Raw genomic sequence first — 24,117 nt, 5'->3', positions numbered from 1 at the left:
GCAGCCGAAGTCGTAGGTTTACTGTGTCCCCTGGTAGAACTATCAAGAGTTCTAACCCAGCAAAACCTGAAGCTATAAAAAGGGGAAGACCACTTTCTTTTTCTTTTTTTTTTTTCAATTTATTTTATTGGAGCATAGTTGATTTCCAATGTGTGTTAATTTCTGCCATACAGCACAGTGATTCAGTTATAAATACATACATTCTTTTTTATATTATTTTCCATTATGGCTAATCACAGGACATTGAATATAGTTCCCTGGGCTACACAGTAGGACAGGAAGCCCACTTTCTTAAGTGGATTATTTAAAGTGATGGTGGAAGGCTTTGTTCTCCCCTTTGATGCTAGCTATCTAGGACTCAGAACTACATATACAGTATCACTTAATAGTACAACCACATTTTGAACCATGCAGTCTCAAGACTGGATTACGGGGAACAGGCACCACTGACCTTCTCACTGAAGTTGGCATCCCTCTTTTGGGGATATGCCTTATTGGTTTGGGGGGACTTCCCTGGTGGCTCAGTGGTAAAGAACCCACCTGCAATGCAGGAGATGTGAGTTTGATCCCTGGGTGGGGGAGAGCCCCTGAAGAAGGAAGCAGCAACCCACTCCAGTCTTCTTGCCAGGAAATCCTATGGACGGAGGAGCCTGGAGGGCTACAGTCCATGGGGTCACAAAAGATTTGGGCGTGACTTTAGTGACTAAACAATCTTATTGTTCTAGTGAAGCGAATGTCATCTGGGCTCTCCCGGGGAACATAATCAGCTGGTAGTTTCTTTGACATTACAAAATAAATACATTATAACATGCCCACTTCTCCGAGACCTTGGAACTCTTCTCTAGTGCTTTGCCAAGGTGGTTCTGGCATAACCACATCGTTTGTTTTAGGCCAACATCATTTCCAAGCTTTTAAGGGCTATTCCAGTAGCACGTTGGGATCAGCTCCAGGTGTACTTGCCCAGAATGTTAAAAATTAACCCACATAAGAGTGCTCTCAAACAAATAGATTGTTATCTGATCTTACGTTCTGTCCTCTCTGATCCAGTGTCTCAAGACCAGTTCCTCAGAATATCCTCCTGATTCCTAGAAGCAATCATTAGCCAGGTTCAATAGTTCACTTGCTTAATAATCCATCTCATCTTGAAACACGGATCATACTTTTCCACTCAAGTCATACTGAGATTTGATCCTAATTATTTGTCTAGAAGCAATGAAGGGAGATGGGAGCAGAGCTTGAGAAAGGAAACATCACCTTATAAAACATCCTGCTGAGGTGGGGTTTTAACGTGGTAACCGGCTGTTCTCCACAGGAGAGGGTAAGGGCCTCTTTTTCTGGAGCAGAGTTTCAGAAGACTCTCTGGGTTCAAGCCTCTTAAGAACATCTACCCAAATGTTTCCTCGCATGTCTCAGTGTCCGACTCTTTCCCTATAAAGACCCTGATTTTAGTGGAGAAGACTTGCTAGCTCTGTGAACGTAGCCTCCATTATAGTTTTCTTTTCCTAAAATCAAATCTTAGGCCTGATTTTCAGCATGGCCTATCCTGGGGCTGAAGGAAGTGAGGGTCACTTTGATTGTTGGTTGGAAGTCTTTAAATTTTTACACCAAATCTCGAGTCAAGTGTTAACTGACACAAGCCTGTAATTTTTTTTTTTCCCTATAGAGTTTCATAGAAGTTAATAAACTCTGCAATCACGTCTTTCCAACACAAGAGCAACATAAAATTTACTTTCGACTGTATTCTATCTCAATCTACCTGATGAGACTCTTAGTAATTATGATGCTATAACTGGCCAGGGATTGGCTCCCCCATATTATCCACCAGTAAGGGGTTCCTTGCTACCACCTAGGTAGTGAGTCATTCAGTTCAAAAGCTCGTGTCAAGCCTCAGCTTCCTAAACCACTTCTATCCCAACTAACTTGGGCAGGTTTTGGTTTCTACCATAAGACCCTGAAAGAAGGATTTGCGTGAAAGTAACTTATCTAGAAAGTGACCCAGGAAGCACTTGTAGAAGAGTGAGGCGGTGAGGAAAGAAGGAAATGGAGTTAATAAAGATGAAAGCCAATAAGGATGAAATGAAGACCATAAAGGATGAGGCAGGTGGGAAGGTCTCCCCTATGAGAACCAAGATCTATTAATCCCACTGGGGGTGTCTAAGAGACTGCAGAGAGCATGCTCAGAACTGGTCTTCCTGAAAGAAAAAGAACCTAAAGTATTTATCCCCCAATCCCTGCTGTCATTGGTTCAGGGATGCTCTGGAGATATTAACTCACTGGCCTGCCTGCCTCATGGGTCAAGAGTTCCAGGGGCCAGAGAATGCCCTTAGGGAAAGGATCACAAACACGAATAATAGGAAGCGGTGTGGTCGGTATTTATGGAGACAATGAATGCCAAGATAATATGGGTAGGACACCCAAAAAAAAATCTGTTACCAAGTTCCTATGAGTATATTATCAACACCAATGAAAACTAATGCCCTTCAAGAGCGGTAGCTACCTGCAGCATACCTGTACCACAAACATCGTACAAAGCAAGATATCAACACACGTGTTTTAGCTGTTTCTCTCTATGTTGATTGGTTTGGCAGCTTTCCTGGCCAGAATATATGAAAATATATTCCTCTGCTTAACCAAAAGTTGTGTAGGTACACTGCTTGCACTCTTGGCCTACATGCCAATATGAACTGTAGATACAGACGAGATGCATGACTCATCTCAGTTGTAACAGTACCCTTCCTTTAAGTGCGTCCCTCACATCCCTTTTTTGAAATTACATTTTAGAAATGGGTCGAGAGAACAATGGACACACAGTCAAAAAAAGAAAAAAAAGTTCAGAATACTGAGAAACTTGAAGCATTTGCAGAAATAAGGAAACAGCATCTTTTCATGTTTTATTTTTCACTTGTGAAAATATATATAATATATATTACACATACAGAAGAGTCCCACAGCTCGGGTGTTAGAGAAAGCGAACAGAAAGGCACGTACCAGGGGAGGTCTTTTCATAAAGTTTTCAGTGAAACCAACATTCAGGGCACGGCAATTGACAATAAAAGCAACGAAAGCACAGGAAGCCTGTGTCCACGACTCTGAAGAGCTAAATCAGAGACAACTCCAGGTCCGCTGAGAATGAAGGTCATCTCTGGAGAAAGGACAGCTTCTACTTAATAGGCCTGTCAGAGCAGCAGAGGATGTACTGAGGTCTGGACAAAGACACCAGGGGCAAAGTGAAAGCCAGCGCTTAACTTGACAGCTAGTCTGTTCTTGTCCCCTTTCTCTTTCAGACCTGAGGCCCTGGCTGACCCAAAGATGCCAATAATAGGGCCAACTCTGTTTGTGCAGAATTACGGTCAGCTACAAGACAGAATTTTGTAACAGACTAAATATTTTAAAAGCTTGTAAACACTGTGCTGATGCTGTGTGGGGGTGGGGTGGGGGGGCAGACATAAAAAGGAACATTTGCTATTTCTCTTGGAGGAAAGAAAGTTACAGGCATAGGTCTTTGGCTTGCCCCAGGTGTATCCCCATCCTGACATTTATCCAAGATGGTAGGATTTGAGACGCAATTCATGAGATGATTGGATTCCTCCCACCATACTCCAGCACAGAAGCCTACTAGGATTTGGAACAGCTGGAGCAGCTGACAACCCTGGGCGATGTGAGATGTGGCTTCACAATGTCAGGCTGAATGGACTCCATCAGGTCACACTCATTGGCAAGTATATGTTTCACCAGGCATCTGGAGGCCTCATCGATGTTGATATTTTCCTAAGGGGAGAAAACAGCTTTTAGTATTCAGTATTCTAGAATAACACCAGAGCAGAGATTTATATGAAACAAAGGGCAGTATTTAAATATCTCTTTCTAAACCCTGTCCCATGCATCCTCTTTCTATTCCCCTTGCTCTTGTTTATTCCTTCTAAGAACTTTACATTTTAGTCTTTCACAAAAGTAAATATATGGATTTGTTTTGTAAATATTCATTAGCACATTTTTGATCATTTAAGCTCAACCCTGAGTTCACGTGCTATGAAAGCTTTCAGTAACTTTTTGAGTTCCACAAACAACAAACCTCTCACATTTAACAGAGCCTTAATAAAAATTCCTCTGAGGGTTTCTAAATCTAAAACAAGGTGAAGTTCTGGTTGTTTTTTTGTTTGTTTGTGATGTTGTTGTTGTTCTTACTGGTTTTTATACCAGAATTCATTCACACCCCCAAATCAGTGGCTTAAAGCAACAAAGTCCTTGTCACTCATCCTACATGCATCATGGGATACCTGGCTTTTCCGCCATCAACCCAGGCCAAGAGAATTCCATCTCTATGCTTGCCATGCTTGCAGAAGCAGGGAGAACAGACATGGTGAATTGAGCATTGGCTCTTATTGCTTCTGGAGAAAAGTGAAAGGGAGACACAGCGTTTATCCTCCCATTTCATTGTCCCATGAAAGTCACGTGTTCATGCCCAAGTTCAGAGCGGCCGAAGCAGTGCAATCCTTCCATTGGACTGGAAGCTGGAGAGCCAGAATTCATGTCCCTGGGCTTCCCTTTCCTCATCTATGTGACAGTCTTGATGATAATGCACGTGCTGCATGCTCAGTCACAAATATCAAATGTGGGATATCATATCTGTTCACAGGTAAGACAAATTTAGAGAGATTAAGAGATTCCTCCCAGCACCAAGATCATACAGCAGAAGGGTTTGAGGGCCAGAATTCACAACCAGATGTTGCTGACATCAAAGCCTGGCTCTTACCAAGTTTTATTCCTTTTTCAACTTTTCAAAATCAAGAGCAATAACAAAAGTTCTTACTACAATGTTAGGACCAGTGGGTGCAAAATAAATCTTAGATCCTTTCTCTTTAATAAAGCAAGTTTTAAGCATTAAAAAGCACCCTCCTAGATAAGCAATATAAGTTAGATTTGACAGTAGTATTTTTTAAACCTCCACTCCTATATTAACTTGCCAGTAAAATAGGGTTCTTTTATTTTAATGTATAAATTGGCAAAATCTACTAATGAAGACAGTGAAGCGTGGACAAATGAATGAAAATCCACCAACCTCATAAGAAAAACAGCTAAAACTTAAGCCAAATTAGTGGCAGCCTAGCAGGGTCATTTTAGTAAAAGACAAGATGATCTCAGTGAAACTGTGACTTTTAACACATTAGCTGGTGTCAAGACTAGGATGTGAGATTATGGAGGATGGGGCTCTGGACTAAGGAAACCATCAGAGCCAAGGAGTGGCTGTGCCTACGTTTAGACTGTACATGGGAACAGGGTAGCAATTCATGATGACTCACCGTCACTCAATCTAAACTATTTAGATTCCTCCTAAGAACGAGGCATACAAAGACAACACTAAAGTCTGTCCTTGCGAGAACTTATACTAGCAAGGTAAACAGCAGAGGTATAATAAGGTTGAAAAGGGTGTCTGGAACCTGACTACTATGAGCCCTGGATGAGAACTTGGCCAGACAGAGCCACTGAGATTTCTTTGCAAGTGAAGTGTCAAAAAACAATTCAATACAAATCCATTACTAGACAAAACTTATATGGACCCTTGGGTGGTGGTGGTTTAGTCACCAAGTCATGTCCAACTCTTGTAGCCCTATTAACTGTAGCCCACCAGGCTTCTATATCCATGGAATTCTCCAGGCAAGAATACCGAAGTGGGTTACCATTTCCTTCTCCAGGGGATCTTCCCGACCGAGGGATCAAACCCATGTCTCCTGTATTGGCAGGTGGATTTTTTACCAGTAAGCCATCAGGGAAGGCCTGGACCCTTAGTACTCTTTTTAATTACTTAATTTATCAGTGAGACCTTGGGAAATACTTATTATGTGTACCGTGGTTGCCGTGGCACATCTATTTCAGATTGGAACCTATCAGAGGAAGCCAGGTAGAGGAACAAGCACTATACTGACCCCATGCGTTCTGCAAAAGAGCACAGTGTATAGTACATATAGCACAAGCCTGAAGCCAAACTTATCGCAGCTCCCTTTCTGGTGATGTGACCTTGGGAAAACTGTTTCAACCACTCCCCACCTTAGTTTCCTCCTCTCTAAAAGGAATCTACTTTACAGATGATTGTAATTTAATACATGTTAATACTTACAACATGCAAGACACTTAGAACAGTGAAGAGGACATAGCATACATTTAATAAATGCTATCTACATCTCAGCTCAGTCACTCAGTCGTGTCCAACTCTTTGTGACCCCATGGACTGCAGCACGCCAGGCTTCCCTGTCCATCACCAACGCACAGAGAGTACTCAAACTCACGTCCATCAAGTTGGTGATGGACTTTAGTTTGGCATCAGTCCTTCCAAAGAATATTCAGGACTGATCTCCTTTAGGATGGACTGGTTTGATCTCCATGCAGTCCAAAGGACTCTCAAGAGTCTTCTCCAACACTACAGTTCAAAAGCATCCATTCTTTGGTGCTCAGCTTTCTTTATAGTCCAATTCTCACATCCATACATGACTACTGGAAAAACCATAGCTTTGACAAGACAGATCTTTGTTGGCAAAGTAATGTCTCTGCTTTTTAATATGCTGCCTAGGTTGGCCATAGCTTTTCTTCCAAGGAGCAGTTCAGTTCAGTTCAGTTGCTCAGTCGTGTCTGACTCTTTGGGATGCCATGTACTGCAGCACACCAGGCTTCCTTGCCCATCACCAACTCCTGGAGCCTACTCAAACTCATGTCCATCAAGTCAGTGATGCCATCCAACCATCTCATCCTCTGTCGTCCCCTTCTCCTCCTGTCTTCAATTTTTCCCAGCATCAGTGTCTTTTCCAATGAGTCAGTTCTTCGCATCAGGTGGCCAGAGTATTGGAGTTTCAGCTTCAGCATCAGTCCTTCCAATGAATATTCAGGATTGATTTCCTTTAGGACAGACTGGTTGGATTTCCTTGCAGTCCAAGGGACTCACAAGAGTCTTCTCCAACACCACAGTTCAAAAACATCAATTCTTCAGTGCTCAGCTTTCTTTATAGTCCAACTCTCACATCCATACATGACCACTGGAAAAACCATAGCTTTGATGAGATGGACCTTTGTTGGTGAAATAATGTCTGTGCTTTTCAATATGCTGTCTAGGCTGGTTATAACTTTTCTTCCAAGGAGCAAGTGTCTTTTTATTTTATGGCTGCAGTCACTATCTGCAGTGATTGTGGAGCCAAAAAAATAAATAAATAAAGTCTGTCACTATTTCCATTCATTGTTTCCCCATCTATTTGCCATGAAGTGATGGGACCAGATGCCATGATCTTCGTTTTCTGAATGTTGAGTTTCAAGCCAACTTTTTCACTCTGCTCTTTCACTTTCATCAAGAGGCTTCCTCTTCACTTTCTGGCATAAGGGTGATGTCATCTGCATATCTGAGGTTACTGATATTTCTCCCAGAAATCTTGATTCTAGCTTGTGCTTCATCCAGCCCAGCATTTCTCATGATGTACTCTGCATATAAGTTAAATAAACAGGGTGACAATATACAGCCTTGACATACTCCTTTCTAATTTGGAACCAGTCTGTTGTTCCATGTCCAGTTCTAATTGTCGCTTCCTGACCTGCATAAAGATTTATCAGGAGGCAGATAAGGTGGTTTGGTATTCCCATCTCTTGAAGAATTTTCCAGTTTGTTGTGATCTAAACAGTGGAAGGTTTTGGCATAATTGATAAAGCAGCAGTAGATGTTTTTCTGGAATTCTCTTGCTTTTTCTGATCCAGCGAATGTTGGCAATTTGATCTCTGGTTCCTCTACCTTTTCTAAAACCAGCTTGAACATCTGGAAGTTCACGGTTCACGTACTGTTGAAGCCTGGCTTGGAGAATTTTGAGCATTACTTTACTAGCGTGTGAGATGAGTACAATTGTGTGGTAGTTTGAACATTCTTTGTCATCACCCTTCTTTGTGATTGGAATGAAAACTGACCTTTTCCAGTCCTGTGGCCACTGCTGAGTTTTAGAAATTTGCTGGCATATTGAGTGCAACACTTTCACAGCATCATCTTTTAGGATTTGAAATAGCTCAACTGGAATTCCATCACCTCCACTGGCTTTATTTGTAGTGATGCTTCCTAAGGCCCACTTGATTTTTCATTCCAGGATGTCTGGCTCTAGGTGGGTTATCATACCATCGTGGTTATCTGGGTCATGAAGATCTTTTTTGTAGAGTTCTGTGTATTCTTGCCATCTCCTTGAAATATCTTCTGCTTCTGTTAGGTCCATACCATTTCTGCCTTTATTGTGCTCATCTTTGCATGAAATGTTCCCCTGGTATCTCTAATTTTCTTGAAGAGATCTCCAGTCTTTCCCATTCTATTGTTTTCCTCTATTTCTTTGCACTGATCACTGAGGAAGGCTTCCTTATCTCTCCTTGCTATTCTTTGGAACTCTGCATTCAGATGGGTGCAAGTGAAAGTGAAGTTGCTCAGTCATGTCCGACTCTTTGTGACCCCATGAACTATACAGTCCATGGAATTCTCCAGGCCAGAATACTGGAGTGGGTAGCCTTTCCCTTCTCCACGGGATCTTCCCAACCCAGGGATCAAACCCAGGTCTCCTGCATTGTGGACGAATTCACATGGGTATATCTTTCCTTCTCTCCTTTGCCTTTAGTTTCTCTTCTTTTCTCAGCTATTTATCTACATATTCTCCTCATTTAATCATCAGGAGAACATGATAATGTGTGTATTCTATTCCTTTACTTTGCAGCTCAGGAAACTGAGATTGAGACGGGATCGGTGGCTGGCCCAGAGCCAGATGTGAGTCTAAGAACAGTAAACACTAATATTTGCTGTGATCTCTACAATATACTAACTGTAAAAAGGCAAGATGTATGTGTTTAGGGCACAGCCTTATCTCAAGTCCCAGTAAGTATTTTCCCCAAATAAATAAAGGAGCGCAGTATAAGCAGGGCATGCATTTCCAGCCTTAAACGGTTAAGAAGTTGTGTCGGGGCCTAGGCCAGGCTGCTCTGCACTGCTGCCCATCTGTCTTTCTGTTCACTCTTAAAGTCACAGCCAACGTCTAGACTAGCAGAAGAGAGAGCAATACAGAACTCACTTCCCTCTCCCTCTCCTGTGAAACATGAGCATGAACAATCAAACCCTGCCTGATAAAACTGTAGGTTTGGACCTTTGGGGCAATTATATTGTGATATAACTGACTGTGCTTCTTGGCAGCCAAGTAGACACAGCCAGGCCCACATTTTCTAGGTGATTGTTGAGAATCAGCTGTTGGTTTAAGTGCAAAATACTACCTGGGAATTTTTATTGACATTTCTTCTAGAGAGTTTTAACAACACTTGCAGGAGCATCTTTTGCAGTAAAGGTAATTTATCCATCCTAAGACTTCCAAGACACATACACTTAGACTGAATCTGGCTGTGATTTCTTTACATATTTGCAGTATGACAAGGTGGTCTATTGTGCTGACCACTTTAGGTTGATGTGTGCTCATCTTCACATCTCTAAGCTTGCCTCGAGAAGTAGCCTTAAAATGCCCAACAAAGCATTTTAGTAAAAAAAAAAATGGTGGTAACTACCATAGTATTACTGAGTGTCCACACTGTGCTGGGCATATAGCAGATGCTTTACTTATGGACACATTGTTCACATCCAATCCTTACAAAAATCTATTAAATAACTAACAGCCATATTTTAAAGGTAAGGAAACTTTAACCTTTACCAAGGTTAAGTAACTTAACTAGAACAGAGTAAGAGCTCGGTCAATGTGTCATTCCAACCAAATAGACCTAACTCCATTTTCTATCCTGCTCCCATATATGACATGACCTTATCTCCAAGATTAGAACAGATATTAAAATAGTTTTATTTCTAAATCAGCAGTATGCAATCCCGGCTGCATATTCATTCAGCGAGTTCAATAAAATTTGTTGCCAGGGCCCTCCTTCCAGACATTGGTCTGGGATGAGGCCCAGCATGGGTATTTTTTTTTGTTTTTAAGATTTTCCACTTCTTTGAAATGTGCCTTCAGATTTCAGACACACTCATATCATTAAGAGACACATATCATATCATTAAGAATGTCTTTAAAGATGCTCCTTTCATTTCAGTCGTGAACTCTCTGGAAATAACATGTAGTGCAGCGATTTTAAGCTGCAGTGATTTTGATCTTCCCAGAGAGAAAGGCATATAAATCTAACTATCTGAGGTCTTAGGTACGTGTCAGTTTTTTTTAATTAGCTCTTTAGAACATCTGTCTGGTGGCAAATTATTTAATCTCTGACCCCCCCCCCCCCACCCCCAGTGCCAGAGAGCAAAAACATCCTAGCAGAAAACCTTTACTTCTGCCTCGTTAGAAGCTGGCAGAGAATTCATCCTCCTCTAATCTTTCCAAATACATCACCCTCCAACACACCAAGTGTACCAGGCGCTCTGAGGTTAGGGTACTAAATTCCTCAGCTCCGTGAAATTTTAATTAGAGCAGATGGCTCATCAGATAATAATGCCAGTGCAAGAAGTCTTACGCAGAACAAGTGCTTTGAAAATACTTTCTCTAAGAAGATCCAGCGCTTGTTTATGGAGTGCATAAGTGGCAAACCCTCTGCGAGCTCTCATTGACTGTAGGTCCAGTCTAATGCAGGGCAAGCACAATGCACACCCGTATTTCCATCTGTACAGAGTGTTTTCTTCCCTCACCCCCCAGATCACTCTTCCCTTCCTTTGGGCAACTACTTCCTCCCTTTGGCAGTCATGAGCTTCTCCTGAGACTCCTCTAAACTGAGCCCTACATCTCAGACCTTGTTCTCAGAAGCTGGAGTTTCATGTAATCTTCACGACAAAGACAAGATGGGAAGTATTGATGTTATTTGACAGAACAGGAAAGTGAAGTTCTGAGTGGGTAAAATGACATAGTCAAGGTCTCAGAGACAGTAAGAGGCAAAATTTGGCTTCCAATCCAATCCTCAAAGGTTCTATATCATCTCTCCTTCTCCTCACTGATGTCTTATAGTTCCCGGCCAACAGTTTGTAAGGGCCCAAGCGAGGGTCTACCTCAATCCAAAGCCCATAGTTTTGCATTTCGCCACATGTTCTCAATGAAAGGAAGACAGATCTGAAAGTTATCAGATTTTAGTCTACCTAATAGGCACTGGGAAGGATGGGTGGAGTCATATTGTCACTGATTTCAACACAGGATAGAGTCCCATTGTCAGCATGGACATATGGAGGAAGAGAACGTTCACAGATAAGATCAGCTCCAAAGACCGTGTCCCTCAGACAATAACTCCTCTATCCCCACCATCACCCAAGTTCAGCCCCTGTCCCTCATGCACTAGATGTAAAAGTCCATCTCACACCCTCTTTCTCCCCACTTTCCTACAGTCCCAGGGCCTCCTACCTTAGAGCCCTTTCTCCTTATCTCCCTCTCATCCCTCTCCCAGCACCTAGAGCTCCACTCCAGCCATGGAGCATCTCCAAGTTTATAGAGAACCACCCAACATTAAAGAGAGAGGGAAATTAGACATCAATAATTCAGCTGATGCACTAATTCAGCCTGACTTTGATGCATTAGGAAATTAAGGCACAGAGGAGGGAAGAGACGTGCCTGGCATCACACAGGCTACCTCTTAGTTCTCCAAGTAGCACTACTGGTGAAAAATCCACCTGCCAATGCAAGAGACATAAGAGACAAGGGTTTGATCCCTGGATTGGGAAGATTTCCTGAAATGGCACCCCACTCCAGTATTAAAAATTCCATGGGCACAGGAGCCTGGTGGGCTGGCTACATTCCAAGGGCTTGCAAAGAGTCAGACAGGACTGAGCAACCAAGCTCTTAGCTTGCACAGTAGTAAAGAATTTGCCTGCCAAGCAGGAAACACGAGTTCAATCCCTAGGGCAGGAAGATGCCCTGAAGGAAATGACAACCCACTCCGGTATTCTTGCCTGGAGAATCCCATGGACAGAGGAGCCTGGCGGGTTACAGTCCATGGGATCACAGAGTCGGACATTTCTACCATGATTAAAGGCTTCCATCCTGACATCTCTATGTGCCAAGTCAGAGGACTGAGACTAGAACATTGCTGTCCCAGGAAGTAACGGAAAGAGAATGAGGCTTGGAGTCAAACTTGGAAACTCGGTTGCCATTTACTGCAGGACCAAGAGAAAGTCTAAACCCTGAGCCTCCTTTGCTTAGTCTGTAAAATGAGGTTAATGACAACTACAGTGCATAAGGTACCTGTTAGATTAAATGATACACACAGACGAAGCCCCTAGACATCACATATATGCCCTCGGATGAATACATGCTCTGTTTTTGAATCTGCCTCTCTTCACCTTCTCCCTTTAAGTCATTCTTCAGGGATCACTTTTCATAAGAAGTTGCCTCTCACTCCCCCAGGCTGAGACAAGTGCCCCTCTATGTGGGCACCTATCACTAGTCAATATGATGGCTGGTTTGTCTGTATTTTCACAGCACAGGAGGCTCCTGGGCGCTTATTGCTGTAGCCTAGTGTCCAGCACAGTACCTGCAAGTAGCAGGCACTTGGAAGACACTGGGGAAGTGAACGAACAAATGAATGCGTGACCTAATCAAGGAGGCCCTCAGAACAGCAACAAGTTCAGGTTTCAACCTGAAGACAATTTCAGTTGTGAGTTATTTCTTCAGGGGGTAAAAAGGAAAACATATGCACAGCAGAATTTACTTCACAAGTCAAACTGCTTGTTCTTATCTTGTGTTCCAGCTACGATTTGACACAATTCTTTTTAGGTAAAATGAAGGAAGACTGACTGAACCAGTTTATAAAAATTGAGCTGAACTGCTAAAGGCTTTGCAGTCGAGTGGACCTATGTCAGAGTACTGACTTTTCTCTTTTAAAAATAACTCTTCATATCTTGTTGCTTCAAAAACTACTTCAGGTGACCTATGCTATTTAATAAGTAGGTGAACTTAGACAAATACTTAATTTTTCTGGACCTCAGCTACAATTTAGAGAGAATAACACCCACTTGACAGAATTAGCATGATTAGAAATATCTTGCTGCTACTGCTGCTAAGTTGCTTCAGTGGTGTCCGACTCTGTGCAACCCCATAGATGATAGCCCACCAGGCTCCCCCGTCCCTGGGATTCTCCAGGCAAGAACACTGGAGTGGTTTGCCATTTCCTTCTCCAAGGCAGGAAAGTGAAAAGTGAAAGTGAAGTCGCTCAGTCGTGTCCAACCCTTAGCGACCCCATGGAGTGCAGCCTACCAGGCTCCTCCGTCCATGGGATTTTCCAGGCAAGAGTACTGGAGTGGGGTGCCATTGCCTTCTCATTGGGGCAAAAAGTAGAAGGTGGGGAACATTATGTATTTTAATGACTCTATATTATACATAATTATTTTAATATCATCTTCTCTTAAGAACTTTTATGAAACTGAATGGGAGGTCAGTTCTAGCTGAAGAATTTATTTAGTTTATCTTTTCTTTACATGTGCTCCTTTTATCCAGCCCTTAACTCACTTTTTAGTAGAAGAGTTTAAAATCTTTACTTTTTCATTCTCTGGTTTCTCTTCATATTGCTTCAATCTTTCGGCTTTAAAATCTTTACTTTTTCAGAAAGTATTGTTGGAATGAAAAGTTGAGAGGTGAGAAAACTGACATGTTGTAATGTTGAGAATGATGTTGTGTTTGCAGGCCAAGCTGAGGACTTAAACCCAGGACTTAGCCTCTTGATAGCTCTGAGCAACTGTTCTGAAGACGGAAAGGAGAAGCCTGGATACACAGGAGGTTTTGCAACAATAATCAGGTAGTCAGAACATCCAAAAATTACTGTTAACTAAGAAAAACCAGATATGGCAAGTGAAGGAATTTAGTGTTTTTCTATGTATGGGAAAATGCAAGGGTCTGGGCTCAATGAAATTATTCCTTTGATATGCACATCAGCTGTCTGGGGCCAATATCCTGGGCTTTTTCACCCTGAGTGTCCTCAAGGATGGCTGCAGGAGCTGACTGCTAAATGGAGGGCATCCTGTTTTACCCTGAGATCCCTCAGGGCTCACTGTGCAGGTGGCTGTAATGTGATGGTTCGATGGCTGCAACATCCTTTGCTTAAAATACTGTTCTCTTATAGAAAACATATAGAAACAAGTGAAAACATACAGAAACAAGTGTGTGCGTGCTAAGTCGCTTCAGTCCTGTCCGACTGTTTGTGACCCTACGGACTGTAGTCCTCCAGGCTCCTTTGTCCATGAGATTCTCAAGGGAAGAATACTGGAGTGGGTTGCCATGCTCTCCTCCAGCGGGGCACAGAGGAGTTTTAAACATCCTCTGTTTAGAATAATACTCTCTTGGGTGAAAACATATAGAGAAAAGAACTATGAGTAAAAGTGAATGTGTGGATAAAACTAAATAAATCCATCTTTCTATCACCTTTTTATATTAGGAAGGTCATGATGCTAGCTAGCTACCAGAACTGTGGCTCCAACCCTAGAAGCTATGTCTACTCTTTGCCAATAAGCCCTGATGTCTAACTCCTAAATTCCTCAGTCAGATATCAAGTCATTCTTAGCCTGGGCAACCTCTCTGAGGCAGTACTTGGCATGTGCTATATAATTTTTTCTCTTCCTGATATGGAATAACATTATCCTTTTCTTCCTTCTACACACTTGTAATAGGGAAAAAAAAAAAGAGAGGTGATACATCAATTTGAAGTTCCTATCATGTAATATTGAAAGATCATGTAACTAAACGAAATAATTCATTTTTCAGCAAATAATCATTGAGCACTCTTCAGGGACCAAGCACTATCCATCAAAGTCTACACTCTGTGCTTTCTTACACTGTGGAGTCAGCCAGGCTGTGACTATCTCATTAGCTCAGGCCTCTTCCGCCCCTGCTTTGAGATGAGGACAGTGATACGCTCCTTTCTCACAATCAGATTCTGACATTTCAGCCTGAGTCAGCCCTGTGTAATCGCCTCTCTTCTCTGATCATAGGCCTTCATTTTTTTCCCATGGCAAGCGTCCTCCGTGTTCCTGCCAGATTGTCTCCTGACCATTCTCATCAAAACGTAGTGATGGTCATGCCTCAATCCCATTCCCAGCTCAAAAACTCTGGGTTGGCTCCCATTGCCTGCTCAGAATCAGTGCAGACCCTGATACTTGACCCTTGACACTTAACCCTTGAGGGCCAGCCAGCTCGGCCACAACTTGACTCTGCTGTCTCCTCTCCTCTGGTTCTCCTCACTTGGCTAAGTTCCAGCTAAGCTAAGCCATAGGCCATTCCCTCCATGTGTTTTGCTTGGGTTATTCTTATTCCGTCTGTAACTGCCAAACACAGTTCATTTGGAAGAATATAGCTGCTGGTGTCTACTTGATTCACAAGGATTCCATTGCGTTCTGCTTTGAATTTTTGGATGAAATTCAAGTACGTTACCCAGTTTTAAAATCTTTTAGTTATTTTCAACATTTATTACTTGTGCATGTATTTATTGAAGAGGAGCAGTGTGGTAGAAAGACTCAGAACTATACTAGCTCCGTCAATGCTAGCTGGGTAATCTCAGAGAAGTCACCATAACCTCACTCTCCTCATTCTGCGCCTCAATTACTTTACCTATAATCTGGGATTAAAATGACAGTTTTGCAAGGTTGTTGTGAATGTGTATAAGATGAGATGAGATATTTGAAAGAATGCAGCAATAGTTTAGGCATGCAAGAGCCCCTGAGAAGAAAATACAACACTTTGGAAATAATCCAACATTGCATAGTAAGTTTTATATGAGAATGTTTGAAGGGATAAACATACTTCTTTGTCAGAGTAAGCTATCTTAAAGCAGGTTTTGCAGTTTTGTAAGGTGATACAGGGGGAAAAAGCAATTTTTTAAACTTAACATGCCTAAATAATTTTAGGCATGTTAAGTTTAAGATAATTCATAATGTTTCTTTATCACAGGATTCCTCAGGCAGATTCAGGTTGGGAGGGGAGGCTTAGAAAGGAACAAGCTGTTCCCCTTCCCCCCTCCTATCTCCAAGCAGAGAATGAGTATGCAGGATTCTGTGAACTTATCTGATCACAGAATACTGATCTCATGCTCTGTCTCCCAGGGCTGGTGTTCCTCTTTGCACAATTTGGCAACTTTTGATTGAGAGCAGTGGTAGAATAAATGGGAGTGGCTGTGGATGGCCTCTGTACGGCTAGGTGGATAGAGACCCGATTAACTGATAACCAATTAACCCGATTAACAGGATAGATTAACCGATTTTGTGTTATACTGGTGGCTTTTTTAACCCTTTCATAGGTCGTGCTACCTCCACTTTTGCCTTTTTCCATTTTTCTGAGCCTTACCTGAAAAGAAGTACATGCTTTTGTTTGTTTGTTATTTGTTTTTATTTGGGCCAGTTCCTTAGTTGCAGCATGTGGGATCTAGTTCCCCGACCAGGAATCGAACCCAGGCTCCTTGCATTGGAGTGTGGAGTCTTAGCCAATGGACCATTATGGAAATTCTGACGTGTTTTATTTTGCTTGTTTGTTTTTACTTTTTGTTTTAACATGACTTTAACAGAGGAGGGTGAGATCACACTTGTAACAAAATTGTACGCCATGGGCCTGGTTTGGAATGATGAGATCCTGAGATTATTCCCTCTGGTGAGTCTTCTCTGACCAGCGCCTCACCCCACCCTGAGCAAGGTAGGGCTGGGTAGTTCTCTTAGGTGCATCCATGCTGCTGCTGCTGCTGCTGCTAAGTCGCTTCAGTCGTGTCCGACTCTGTGCGACCCCATAAACGGCAGCCCACCAGGCTCCCCTGTCCCCGGGATTCTCCAGGCAAGAACACTGGAGTGGGTTGCCATTTCCTTCTCCAATGCATGAAAGTGGAAAGTGAAAGTGAAGTTGCTCAGTCGTGTCCGACTCTTAGTCACCCATGGACTGCAGCCCACCAGGCTCCTCCATCCACGGGATTTCCCAGGCAAGAGTACTGGAGTGGGGTGCCAGGTGCTTCCATAGCAGTTCCCTATTGAAATTCTAATCATGCACAATTGCAATGACTCCTAGAAATTTACCTTCTCACCAGATAGTAAAATTCTTAAGAGAGAAAGTGGCCCTTTATGCACTTGGGAGTGTTACCAGCACCTTACACAGGGCCTATTGACATGTATGTGCTCAACAAGTATCTTATGAATGGACTGGCCAGGGGAAGGGAAAGAAAAATGGACTGATACCAATTAAAAATCACAAAAAATACTGTGAGCTGCTCTATGTTGAAATCTATTATAATGAAGTTCCCCTTAAACTCGGGATAGCTTTAGACAAGAGAATTAAGGGCCCCGGGTCCTAACCTTGATGCTGCTACAAATTAGCTCAGTCATTATAAAAGGATCAAGCCTCCTCTCTGACGTCAGTTTCATCAGGCACAGGAGGAGAGTATTTATACCCTGCCTTTTTCCAAACAGGACTGAAGATGACTCTTGAGACCATCTCCAGCGCTTGACTAGTGTAGTTAAATTCGTAAGAGTCCTAAGAATAATGCTTCCTTAATGGGAAAGATTTCTCAAATTTAAAGTTTAAGTATGAGACGTTCATTTAACCAATCATTACTAGCACGAGTGTGCTCCATCTACATGATTAGCCAGAAGTTTTTGGTTTGCAAAAATCAGAAACTCGCTGAATTGTCTAGGTCCTCTGGAGGCTAGCTCCCAGGGGAAACAGAATTGGTAAAAGATTCAGTCCACACCAAGACCCTTAGAAAATGTCCGTAGGCTCTCAAACACCAGCAGGTCAGCTTGTTTTTCTCTGTCCAGCTGTTTTTTCCATATAAAGAGGGAGATAGACAGGAGTTCCCTGGAGGTCCTGTGATTAAAAACCCCTCTTCAATGCAGATGCAGGGGAATGGGTGTGATCCCTGGTCAATAACCACAGCCCACAAGCCTTAGGGCAATTAACCTCCCCTCAACCCTTCCCAGCTGGAGAAGCCTGCATACCTTAACAAAGACCCAGCACAGCCACCAAAAAAAAAAAAAAAATGAGGGCAACAGATGCCAGCAGCCTCTGAGCTAATATTCTTGTAGCTCTGTCACTAAAGAGAAAAAGCCTCCTTCCCTCAAACTCAGCTGGAGGAATCTTGGGGGAGAAGGCTGATGAGTTTGGCTTCAGTCTCGCGTTCACACTTGAGACTAAAGTGACTCTGTGTCCAGGAGAGAAGTGATACTGGGAGTGAGCCCAATTTAGGTCATGTGAGCACTCTGGGCTAATGACTGTGATTTCAGAGAAGGAATACATAGGAGATGGAGACTTACCTATGGACGACCTGTAGGGAGAGCTGAAAGGGAATGCCTAGGGTAAAAGCACAAAAAGCAGGAGAGAAGCACTGCAAATATCAGGAAGCCTTCAGTGGTATTTATTAATACTATATTGTTTTATGGACATTTGCAATCATCCATAGCAATGCAGATATATGCATGAACTTTTTAAACAGATACAAGCCATGTATAATTTGTAAAAGAAATAGAAAACTATTTTCCCACAAAGTTATACATTGTCAGATACATATCTAGTGGCATCTGATAACTTCAACATATGCAGAATAAGTGGGAAATTGAGGTCTCCATATTAAACATACAAAAAGAGAAAAATGAAGTTTTTCTGACAAGAAGTACCTCTTCAGAAAGGCATAAGTAGTTACTGAATAATTTTTTCTGGAACAAAATAAAAGAGAGAGAACAAAAGAGGCTACTTGGAGCTTAAGACAATCTCAGTTCTGATTTTCTATTTTTTTAATAGAAATCTACTGAATTAAATAGGTTCAAAAGGACGATAACTTTTCCAGATAAAGGATGCTTCTGTTTCAAATGTAAACTTTAAAAATATTGACTTCTTTCCTGAGAACCACTTAAGATGTATTACATGCTTTCTTGCATCGTAAAATATTGTTCAGAAGACAATTTAATTTTTTTTTTTGCTAATCCTAATAATTTTTTTTTTTTTACTAATCCTAATAATTTTTTTTTTTTTTACTTCTTTTTTCCTTCCTCCTCCTGCTGGTATTGTATATATGTAACTATAAGTCTGTATCTAACAAGCCAATTCTATGGGTTGACACTTTATGGATAAATATTACTTAAAAGGGATAGGATGAAATTCTTTTTAATATATACACATTTCTGATTAGAAAGGAAACAGACCAAATCTTAACACTGAAATCTATTGGTAGTTTGATTACAAATCATTTTAATCTTCTGTTTCATAATTCTAGCTGTTTTCTAAGTTCTTCATACAGAATATATATTTTTGAATACTGACATTCAAAAGTGTAGCACAAAGAAAATAAGAGTGATTAATTTTGAACCATGAATAGTGTAGGAAGTCCTAATATCTTTATTTCACCCCTGAATCCCATACAGCAGGAAGGAAAGAGTACATCTATAAATATTTCATGAACTTTAAAACAGAAATAGATGAGAATGAATGGAAAGTTATGTAGGTTTTCCTCACAGATGGAAAACTATCCATAAGACTGAGTCTAGGGAAAAATAAGATCAGGACGCTCAGAAACAGAGATTCTAACTATACAATCACAAGTAACCCAGTGAAGAAGAAAGGAAAAAGTTCTTTAAAACAGACCAGTTTGGCTACAGGAATATCTCAGGTAAGATCAAGTTTAAAAATAACACATACAAAAGATAGAAGAAGGGAAGTGAACTCAGAACAGATTCAAGGGTGGTCTGAACTCATCCAGATTGGGTCAGGAAGCTCAGACCGAGTCTAAGAACATGCCTGGAGAAAGTGCTAAAGGCAGAAAAAGCCAGTATTGGAGTTTATTCAGAGCAAAGTAGTATCACAAAGGGGCAGGCTAATGCTTGAAGAATATGGTATGGGACAAATAGATGACACAGAGAAGGCAGAGCTAACACAAAAAAACTAACTCTGTTTTTTTCTGTAATAAAGATTTCGGACTGAATGCTCAGAAGACTGTCTTCTGCATTATGTTTAGTATAATACCCACCATAATGTCCTATGGACGAGGTGGCTGTAGGTTGGAGGCAAACTTGGTAAATTTAATTGTCTCAAATGGTGCCTGAGGACTACTAATTATTTGATTACACTAAACAAGAATAGTTTTTCATGTAATGACACAAAGCTCAAACCTCTGATCTTATAAAGAATTAACCTCATTTTTTTATTAGAAGTTTTGAGGAAGTCATAAAAGGCATACTTAGCATTTTTTTTTTTTTAGATACAAAGGTAAAAAGCAGACTGACATTATGATAAAATTGGGATTTTAGAGTGTTTTCATAGAAATATGAAAACATCTATCCATTGTTGGCAAGTATAAATTAGCTCATCATTTTTGGAAAGTAGGTATGAAATTATGTAATAAGATCCATAAAAAGTCCATTCTTTTTGATTCAGTAATTCTATTAAATTCTACTTCACTGACAAAGGTCCATATAGTCAGTGTTATGGTTTTTCCAGTAGTCATGTACAGATGTGAGAGTTGTACTGTAAAGAAAGCTGAGCACCAAAGAATTGATGCTTTCCAACTGTGGCGCTGGAGAAGACTCTTGAGAGTCCCTTGGACTGCAAGATCAAACCAGTCAATCCTAAAGGAAATCAACCCTGAATATTCATCGGAAGGACTGATGCTGAAGCTGGAGCTCCAATGCTTTGGCCACCTAATGCAAAGAGCTGACTCATTGGAAAAGATCCTGATGCTGGGAAAGATTGAGGGCAATAGAAGAAGGGGGCAACAGAAGGTGAGAAGGTTGGATGACATCACCGACTCAATGGACATGAGTCTGAGCAAACTCCACGAGATGGTGATTGACAGGGAAGCCTGGGGTCACAAAGAGTTGTACATGACTGAGCAACTGAACAACAAGACTAAAAATAAAGTCTAATAAAATAGTCTTAAATGTATAAAATATTTTACATAAAAAGTACTCATCATGACATTATTATTTATAATAGTGAAAGCTACCCAAATGTAGGGTTTTTCTAGTAGTCATGTACAGAGGTAAGAAAGCTGAGCACTGAAGAACTGATGAGAATTAATTATGAGATATTATGGTGTATCCTTATGATGGAACATTATACAGTTATTAAACTATATTTGCAAAGAGTTTATCACAAAAATGTTCATAATTTAAGTTGCATATAATACGATGTAGTTAAGAAATATGACAATGTTAACAATGATTAATCCTGTGTGGGAGCTTTTTTGTGATTTTTTTTTTTCATTATTAACTTCCATTTTTCCTAAACTAGACAAGATTTGTTTTCTCCATTTGGCATTTTCATTCATGCCCTGGCTATTGTATTTATGCAATATGCAACATCTCCTCTTCCTTTCTAATAGAATCCTAATTACAAGTAGATAGTGAAAACTTGATTTTCCTGGTTTCCTTGTGCTAAGGGTAGTTGTGGGTATTGAAATATAAGCAGAAGTCAATTGGGTGGGGCTTCCAGTAAAACTTGTTTTTTGATGGTCAAAAAGGATGGAGAGTTGTTACATGTCGTTACATGTCCCTTACACTCAGTTGTTACACGTCCTCTGTTTGCTCTTAAACTTTCCAGAAAACTTGTTTCTGCCTGGAAACCACTATGGCAGGCAGAAATCTAAGAGTTGTCCATGAGAGTTCTGCCTTCTGGGACACGTGACCACTGAGTGTAGACCGGACCTGTAAACAGGGTGGAATAGTCACCTCCTTGGTTAAGTTGCCTTATATAAGCCTCTGCCATAGCCAACTGGAAAGAGATTCTTCTTCTGTCGTGTTGTGAGAAGGCTGTGGCTGGGAACCCAAGTCAGCCTCTAGAACCTAACAGCAACCAAGGCCAACTGCCAGCTGTCACTGATTTTAGAGTCTCTTTCAAAGGTAGATGGACATGACCCTAAGGGAAACTGACATCTGACTTTGAAAAGCAAAGTAGTAGATTAAAAATGAAGCTGGAATCATAGATTGAAGCCTCAGAATAAGATTTAATAGACGTTAATATAAAATACTACCAGGTGTGTGTGTTAGTCACTTGGTCACGTCCTACTCTTTGTGAGCCCATGGACTGTAGCTGGCCAGACTCCTCTGTTCATGGGATTCTCCAGGACTGGATTGCCATTTCCTTCTCCAGGGGACCTTCCTGACCCAGGATTGAACCTAGGTCTCCTGCTTTGCAGGCAGATTCTTTACAATCTGAGCTATAGGGAAATCCTATAGCTAAAATATCACACTTTGGTTCAAATTATCAATAGCTTAAATGCATAAGACCTTATTTGATGGTCTATTATTTGCAGAAAAAAAAGGGTGGGGATGTTTAGATGACCATGAGTACAGCATGTGTCGACAGTTTGATCCGGCTGTTAAAAGAAATTAGCACAGGACAATACTATCTAAAATAGAAATGTGATTTAGGCAAGGTAAGTTTAAGTTTCATTATGCTATGCTTCTACATCTGGTATGTTGACAACAGATCTGGTCACTACATTAGTAAAAGGAAAAAGGCATATGGACAGATTAGAGAATATCCAGGTAGGGAAACCAGAATGGTAAAGGTTCTGAAAGCCATTTCACATCGACTACAGGCAGGAGTTTAACAAAGAGAAGTCTTACAAAAGAGTGAAAAAATCTTTTTGTGCTGAGGATGTGTAGCCAGCCAAATACATAAGTTGGAGAAGGCAATGGCACCCCACTCCAGTACTCTTGCCTGGAAAATCCCATGGACGGAGGAGCCTGATAGGCTGCAGTCCATGGGGTCGCTGAGAGTTGGACACAACTGAGCAACTTCCCTTTCACTTTTCACTTTCATGCATTGGAGAAGGCAATGGCAACCCACTCCAGTGTTCTTGCCTGGAGAATCCCAGGGACAGGGGAGCCTGGTGGGCTGCCGTCTATGGGGTCGCACAGAGTCAGACATGACTGAAGTGACTTAGCAGCAGCAAATACATAAGTAGATGCTGGAAGCATTCTAAATTCTAAATCCTAAAGGACTATACAAATGTTAAATATCATTATTTTGAATATTCTTGGCAAATAACAAAAGCAGACTTTTGATCTATATGATGAATGTAATTTACAAGGTTTCTAAATATTTTGGCCCTTTTAAGATCTGAAACAAATTTGCATAATTACTCTTAAAGTTAGATTTAAATATCTCCAGCCAGCCAAAAACCTAGCAGAAGGCAAGCTTCAATCATATCCTAGACACCTCTGACCTATGTTAGAACGACTGGCAACTTAAAAGAAAGTGCCCGGTTGTTGGCATAGAGGGAGACCATCACTTAGTCATCTTACTTGTCTGCTTTGATTTTCAGACCCACTACCTAGCAGAGGCACAGTGAATAAATCTAATTTTTGGTGATTTAGAAAGAGAAAGAGAGAGCACCAGTGCGGTGCAATCTGGTTTTGTATTTTGTTTTTCTCTCGTCCAACATCTTCCCACTATATTACTGAGAGGAGTAGCACAGGCAAAGAAGATGAAAACCCAGGCTACCTAAATGTAACCTTATTATAATTGTGCACTGAGCAGAGTCCACTGTTTTCCAATCTTAGCTCTTCTGTGAAATACACAGTTCCTCTACCCCTTCCTTTCTCAGTGGCCTCATTTTCTTGTCAAAATGTTGGGCGTACCCAGAGATCAGTCCTTGGTCCTCTTATCATGGCCTAGATGTTTCTCTTGAACTCCAGAATCACACACACCTACCTACTTGCCAGGTGCTCTTAGATGTCTCCTAGATGTTAACATACACAAAACTGAGTCCTTGTAGCTTTCCCTACGGCCCATTCACGTCTCAGGACCCCCAGCTCAGGCAGTGGCAACTTGACTTCTCCAGTTGCTCAGAACAAAAACTGTGGAGCCATCCCCAAATGTCCTCTTTCTCTCATAACCTTCATCCAAATCATCAGTTAATCCTGTCTGCTGTATGTTCAAAAATACATGTAGGTACTTCCTTGGCAATCCAGTGGTTAAGACTTCAAAGTTCCACTGCAGGGGGCATGGGTTTGATCCCTGATTAGGGAACTAAGTTCCTGCACGTGTGGCCAAAAAGTTAAAAAATAAAATATATTTTTAAAGCATATAGAGTTTGATTATTTTTCAGAATTTTTCTTCCCTAGATACACAATAGAGTCCTAGCTGATTTCCTGCTTCCAACTTTTCCTACTATAATCCAAGCTCAACATAACCACCA

At 41.3% G+C, this 24,117-nt stretch overlaps 1 protein-coding gene across 1 annotated transcript in view; it reads right to left on the bottom strand.

The window, feature by feature from the left end:
* Nucleotides 1-2,866: 2,866 nt before the first annotated feature.
* The window catches only part of RAB38 (RAB38, member RAS oncogene family), a 66,231-nt gene continuing 44,980 nt past the window's right edge, over nucleotides 2,867-24,117 (bottom strand). Inside the window, exon 3 of the mRNA XM_019955351.2 lies at nucleotides 2,867-3,768. Within this exon, the coding sequence (XP_019810910.1) occupies nucleotides 3,616-3,768 (153 nt within the window). The 3' untranslated portion in view covers nucleotides 2,867-3,615. The remainder of the gene's footprint in view (nucleotides 3,769-24,117) is intronic.

The sequence above is a fragment of the Bos indicus genome, chromosome 29, assembly GCF_029378745.1.
Source record: "Bos indicus isolate NIAB-ARS_2022 breed Sahiwal x Tharparkar chromosome 29, NIAB-ARS_B.indTharparkar_mat_pri_1.0, whole genome shotgun sequence".
Taxonomy (NCBI): domain Eukaryota; kingdom Metazoa; phylum Chordata; class Mammalia; order Artiodactyla; family Bovidae; genus Bos; species Bos indicus.
This window is presented reverse-complemented; position numbering and strand designations above follow the sequence as displayed.